This window comes from Babylonia areolata, chromosome 9 (assembly GCF_041734735.1).
Source record: "Babylonia areolata isolate BAREFJ2019XMU chromosome 9, ASM4173473v1, whole genome shotgun sequence".
In the NCBI taxonomy this organism is placed as follows: Eukaryota; Metazoa; Mollusca; class Gastropoda; order Neogastropoda; family Buccinidae; genus Babylonia; species Babylonia areolata.
Window position 1 is genome coordinate 16746125 of NC_134884.1, and position 7500 is coordinate 16753624.

A 7500-nucleotide genomic window follows, 5' to 3' on the forward strand; every position below is an offset into this window, starting at 1 on the left:
CACAGTTAATAGAGGGTTACGACCATACTAGGCTCTTCCTTCCGAGCAATGCAACTGGCTCCAGATTGCTCCATGTCTGTCGACTTATGTGTCAAAAACCTGGATCTCTCTAAACGGTTTCCATCTTCATTCTGCAATATTGCCAGTCCATCTTTATTGGTTTTTATTTCTTCTTCTTCTTCTTCTTTCTGTCTTCCCCTGTAAAATTAAGCACAATAAATATTTGACAACGACCTGTCACGCTGAAGTATTGAACACCACCGGTAAAGATATCAGGACACCCGTGAACAGCTGTTGCACTGCTCGATGTGTTTCCTTGTACTCCGACACACTCGTGCATTCGAGTGACTGTAGGTTTCTTCGACTTATTCAACGCCACAAGAGGGAGGAGGGGGATGAGAGGGGGGCTTCTAGCTGCTTGAATGAAGTGGAGGGCGGGGGGGGGGGAGGGGAGGGGGTTCAGATCGATGCCTGGTGTATTGATGTTTCGGGAATGGAAATCATCAACAGCTTCACGGGTGCAACATCCGAGAGGTTACAGCATGGACTTTCAATCTGAGGGTACCGGGTTCGAATCACGGTGACGGCGCCTGGTGAGTAAAGGGTGTAGATTTTTTACAATTTCCCAGGTCAACATTGTGTGCAGACCTGCTAGTGCCTGAACCCCCTTCGTGTGAAAACGCGAGCACAAGATCAAATACGCACGTTAAAGATCCTGTAATCCATGTCAGCGTTTGGTGGGTTATGGAAACAAGAACATACCCATCATGCACCCCCCTCACCCCCCGAAAGCAGAGTATGGTTGCTTACATGGCGGGGTAAAAACGGTCATACACGTAAAAGCCCACTCGCATATATACGAGTGAACGTGGGAGTTGCAGCCCACGAGCGAAGAAGAAGAAGAAGAAGAAGAAGAATCTATAGCTTAGTCTTTTGTGAAGGACTATGACTCGAACTAGGAGGCGAGATTGCACTGGCTCTTAGTGCTGCAGCCTTGGGGACTAGTTGGCCTTTGGGAGCCATCCCGACTAAGACTGTCCTGAAACCCTCATGGCCGGAAGAGTGGGGATGTAACCTGGGAAAGACATTCTCCAGTATCATCATATTCTAGTCCAAATAGTCGGGACGGCAATTGCCTCCTCTGCTGTTCTGATGTATTTGTATTTCTCTATTTTGTCACAACAGATTTCTCTGTGTGAAATTCAGACTGCTCTCCCAAGGGACAGCGCGTCGCTACACTGAGAGCGCCACCTTTTTTTTTTTTCTTTTTTTTTTTCCTGCGTGCAGTTTTATTTGTTTTTTTCCAATCGAAGTAAACTTTCCTACTGAATTTTGCCAGGGACAACCCTTTTGTTGTCATGGGTTCTTTTACATGCGCTAAGTGCATGCTGCACACAGGACCTCGGTTTATCGTCTCATCCGATTGACTAGCGTCCAGACCACCACTGAAGGTCTAGTGGAAGGGGAGAAATATTGGCGACTGAGCCGTGATTCGAACCAGCGTGCTCATATTCTCTCGCTTCCTAGGCGGACGCGTTACCTGCGGGTTTGTATTATTGTAAACACACGATAGCTTGCATGGTTGATCTATAACCATAATTATCGTCTTTCAGTTGCAGATTAATTAATTAATGAGCTGGCCAAAATTAACATGAAAATAGATATTGAATAAACAGATAGGTGATGATAAAAAGAAAAGAAAGTTAAACACACACACACACACACGCATACACACACACACACACACACACACACACACACACACACACACACATGTATGTATATATATCAATAGATCTACATCTGTCTGTCTCTCTCTTTATATATATATATATATATATATATATATATATATATATATATATATATATATATATTACACACAAACACACACATATATAAATGTTATATATATATATATATATATATATATATATGTATAAACAAGTTTCAAGCTTTGATTATCCTTTTACACCTTTTGGGGTATGGAGGATTACTGCAAAATAATGTTTTCATGCCCAGAACAAACACTTCCAAATACACAACAATGTGACATAAAAGTTGAGAAAACACAATATATATATATATATAAACAGATACATAGATACACTGAAAAAGGAATTAATAGATTAAAGTAATTTTAAAGGAATAGAATAAAAGCATGTTATCACCACTAGCAGCACACCCACGCGCAGTCACACACACACACACAACAATGTGACATAAACGTTGAGAAAACACAATGTCTTTTGACTCCAAAAGTGTAGTTAGGCAACATTTGCAAATCTAATCATTTTACTTACAGCCAAAATCACACACACACACACACACACACATAGATATATATACACATATATATGTATGTATATATATATATATATATATATATATATATATAAACAGATGCATAGATACACTGAAAAAGGAACTAACAGATTAAAGTAATTTTTCAGGAATAGAATAAAAGCATGTTAGCAGCACACCCACGCGCAGTCACACACACACACACACGCGCGCACACATACGCATGCGCGGACGTGCGCACACACACGCACGCACGCAAGCACATCTACACCCCCCCACACCCCTCCCATGCCCCCCCCCCCCCCCCCCCCCCCTCCCACACACACACACACGTGGTACCTGAGGTGTCGAACATCCACGTGAAAAGCGGACAAGATCACCTGCCTAAGCAGTCCAGTATACAACACCGCCAAGTCTGTTGCCGCCGCCACCAGCAAATATATTGTCGCCTTTTGTCTCCTGAAACAAGACCCGTCCATCCCAGTCAACCCTGAAAGCGGAGTATGGCAGCTTAAACGGCTGGAAGCTGGTTGAATGAATGAGCATAAAATTAATGTATGCTTGAAAGAGGAGGAGGAATGATTTGTTTAATGTCCCGTCACATTTTCTGCTGGTGATTGTGGACATTGTGTGCCTTCTGTTTTCCTGTCCCATTATCTGCACCGTGTCAGTGGCATTACTCCCACGCCGCTCACTCCATCGGGAATAAAGACAAATCGGGAATGGCAAATCGGGAAAACAATGCGCTGAACTCACCCTTACACCCGGCGGAGGATGGGGGTTGGGGGTTGCGGGGGCGTGGTGGGGGGGTGGGGGGGATTTTCATAGTGATTTTCTTGTGTGTTTTTATGTCAGAAATCAAAATTGATTTGTCTGCCAAGTTTGAATTATGGCATAAATGCAGGAGGAGTGCAAATATCGGCCATTTTTCCTTCTTTGGGCTCTATAAATAACGTTTTGGGGTATATGTGCTTGAAACGGTACTGTATTCACATATTCCATCACACAATTAATTTCTTTATGTCTACAGAAAGAAATCAGAATGAGCTATTCCATGAAACACAACGACCCACCTCGGCGTTGGAAGCTTTGGGGATCTTCATCTGTGACAGTTTCTCAAAGACTCGCCACATGCAAAGGAACCCTCCGAGGACACCAAATGGGCATCTTAAAGTCACCCAACATGGAGAAGAAAAAAAATTACAAAAGTATACCATTAATATATGCGTAGTACAAGAAAGAGGTTCTTGTGACAAAAAAAAACCTAAAACAAACACACACACACACACACACACACACACACACACACACACACACACACACACACACACACACACACACACACACACACACACACACACAAACACACACACAAAGACGGCACAGTTTGGTTGTGCATGTGAACAACTCAGTGATCCTTTCTGTAATTCGAAAGGAATGATTAGAGTTTGTTTTACAATGAACTCTAAACTGTCTGCTGTTTGTATTGACCACACCTTTCGCAACTGTCAAAGAAGGGAGTTGATGGGGTTCATTTCTTTCTTTTTAAATTTTTTTTTTTTAACATTGGATTCTTAAACCGCAACTGACGATATGTGACACAGGTAATTATGGACAGGTAATTGTGGGCCAAAAAACTGACCAAACTATACAGCGGATATCGTGAAAAATCTCCCTGGTGATGTAAGTGGTGTGTATGGACGGAAAAACCATTAATGATGACGTTTTGTTTACCAAGTAAAATGTTGTAAATTGCTGCGACGCGATACTTGAAATTGTAGAGTTTGGGTCAGTAATAGACCGCCTGTAACCCTCGGGTACATTTTAGCAGGTCATTCTTGACAATAGAAGGCTGTGTGACATCATTTGAAGCTCTACAAACTTAATCTTAGACAAATACACTTCACTAATAACAAAATACCATTTTAGCTGAGGACATACTTTCGCGACAATACAAAAACAGTGCCTTTTTTTTAAACCATACCCTGGTATATTCAAACCGTAACTTATTTTTGGATGACAGGTATATTTGGATGGCAAAGTGATCAGACTTTTGGGAAATCATAATGAAAAATCCCCCCCTCCGCCGCCCCCTCCCTCCCCCGCCGGGATAAGGGGGTAGGGGTGTATGGTCACCCGAAGGATAAAGCTTTGTTGGCGAAACGATTGGTTTGGGTACTGCTCACATCTGTGAGCCCACGACCCCAGGGGGAACATTTCACGGGGGATGTTCTTTTGTACCCGGGATATATAAAAACATTTCCCGCTGGTGGTATGCTATTTACTGGGAGGTGTTTTTTTTTATTTATTTTTTTTGTTTTTTTTTTTTGGGGGGGGGGGGGATGGGAGAGCTCTCCTTCTCCGTCTCTCTCGGTCTGTCTGTCTGTCTGTCATTCTCTCTCGGTGTGTCTGTCTGTCGGTCTGTCTGTCTGTCTGTCTCTCTCGGTGTCTCAATCCCTCCTCCCATTGTGGGTGCGTGTGTGTGCGTTTGTCTGTCTGTCTGTCCGTCTGTGTGTCTGTCTGTGTATGTGCGCGCGTGCGTGCGTGTATATGCGTGCTTGCGTGTGTGTATATGTGTGTGCGTGCTTGTAGTGCGTGTATATGTGTGTGTATTTGTGTGTGTGTGTGTGTGTGTGTGTGTGCGTGAGCGCGCGCGCGTGCGTGTATATGTGTGTGTGTGTGTGTGTGGTGTGTGTGTGTGTGTGTGTGTGTGTGTGTGTGTGTGCGCGAACGTGCGCGCGTATGTGTATACCTGTCTAAACGTGCCTGCGCATGTCTGTGGAATATGTAGGCATGATAATGTTTGATAACATTGATACACACACACACACACACACACACACACACACACACACACACACACACACACACACACACACACACACACACACACACACACACGTATATATATATATATAACACTACGACAAAGGCAGACAGCGTGCCTGTGCATATCATCGTGACAGAAGGTGCACCACAGCGGCGCCAGTGCGCACAATGAGTGTCCCCACGTTGCATGCATGCATTCATTCATTCAGCGAGCGGTCCCCCCTACCCCCAACCCCACCACACCCCTCCCGACACATGACACATGCTTGTCAGGAAACCAGTTAAACGATATCTTGGCATGCATCTGAAGACTTCAGCCTTATAATTATTTTTCTGGTCGCTTTCAACGGTACCGGTGTGAGATCCTCAAACCAACCCCCCACCCCTTCCCGATTCAAACAACTCTCACACCCCCCCCCCCTCCAATCCCCCCCTTGCTGTGTTTTTATTTACCCGGCGGAAATTCTAGGCTGGCTGCGAATGATCAACCATGTCCCCCTCCCCCACCTCCCCAAACTGGAGTTTGGCTGCCTGCATGGCGGGGGAAAAAAAACAACTGGTCATACAGATAGAAGCTCACTCATGTGTACGAGTGAACGTGGGAATCGCAGAGTGGTGACGCTTGGCTCTTCCATATTAAAGCGTCCTGAAGCCAGTTGCATTGCTTGGTTCTAACTTTTTGACACTCACACGTGACTAAATACCTACATTGACCGAACTACGCCATTGGTCAGTTCCATACTACACACAGTTAGTAGCGGGTTACGACCACACTAGGCTCTTCCGTCCGAGCAATGCAACTGGCTCCTGACCTGTTAACGACATGATGTGCTGTACAAAAATGTGTCGTTATAAACATGAAAATTGAATCAACTCAAATCAAACCAAATCAAATGGATAAGAACTGATTTGGATTTGATTTCACGATAATTACGATTTTTATAATTATGGTTATGGTTCTATCATTATCATCATTAATAATAATGATAATGATATAATGATATAATAAGAAGAAAAAGAAGAGGGAGGGACGCTCACTCAGTCTGGCTCTGCGACTAAACCATTATTGTCGTTAGTTGGGGGCTTAGTATGTGGTGTCCAAAGCGCAGAACAGGCACCACTGAACACCACCGAAGTGATTCAGCAGCAGTGCAGGGTCTCCTCTGGTGTGTGGCTTCCTGGCGACCTAACATCGATGATTCCCTGTGGACTGCCGACGCTGGAACTGCGACGGACGAACCCGGGTGTGGTCGTGTATGGGGGAATCTAAATGAGCGGCGTGGGAGTAATGCCACTGAAACGGGGTGGGAGGGGGGGGGGAAGAATCATTTTTTCTTCTTCTTATCATTATCATTCAAATGACCTAGAACAACCCCCATATCGATTATAATGGGGAAGCGAGGATGGGTGTGCGGGGGTTTGGGGGCGAGAGGGGTGGGAGGATGATATCCAGCATGTCATTTCTGTCAATCCTGACTAGTTGGAGTTCATCCTAGGGCTTAAATCTAAGCCGGATTTTACCGCTGGGGGGGAAAAGAGCACAAGAAGCAGCGGGGGGCACGATTAGACTGCTACACCGGATGATGATGATTCTAACACCACGGACAATCACCGTGTACAAAGTCGTTGAAGCATGCGCGGTATACGTATGGCAAATCATCAGCCCTGAAACTGATATGCTTTATACTTGCGACTGCTTTTTTACGATAGGGTGATGACGTGAGATGGCTTGGGACAAGGGGAGATAAGAGATGTTACATGTCATTACACACACACGCGCGCGCGCGCGCACACACACACACACATACTCCCATTCCCCAGAAACGTGCGCGCACACACCCACACACATACACCAAACGCACACACACACACATCCCTGCGCACCCGCACAGACATTTCTATATGTGTTAAACCTTTCATAACTTTTGAAAACGGTTATGCCACTTCTGTCATCAGCAATCAATCAATCAGGCATTTCGTTAAACAACAACAACAACAACAACAACAACAACACGCGAATGAATTCATTGACTTAGCCATCCAAACAACATCACCATGCGCACATCTGAGATCCAGTTCTTTGATTAAAGCTTACTGGTCCCAAAGACCTTTTTTTCGGCCATTGGGGCAGTAAATTCACATTCAATATAAATCTACGTCTCGGTACTGGACAGCGGGGCCCAATGTTCTCCTTCCCCCACTTTATTCAATCTTCCCAACCATAGTCAGGAACCCATTCACACCTGAGTGGGCTGAGGAAATCCGGAGTAAAGTGCCTTTCCCAAAGACACAACACTATGCCGAAACAGGATTTCGAAACTTGATTACAGGTGAATCAATGTGGAAAAGAAGACCAACGCCTGTCCA

At 44.7% G+C, this 7500-nt stretch overlaps 1 protein-coding gene across 1 annotated transcript in view; it reads right to left on the reverse strand.

Moving 5' to 3' along the window:
- Positions 1-7500, reverse strand: part of LOC143285756 (uncharacterized) — a 29327-nt gene that overhangs the window by 7550 nt on the left and 14277 nt on the right. Inside the window, exon 2 of the mRNA XM_076593169.1 lies at positions 2644-2763. Coding sequence (XP_076449284.1) covers positions 2644-2763 — 120 coding nt within the window. The remainder of the gene's footprint in view (positions 1-2643; positions 2764-7500) is intronic.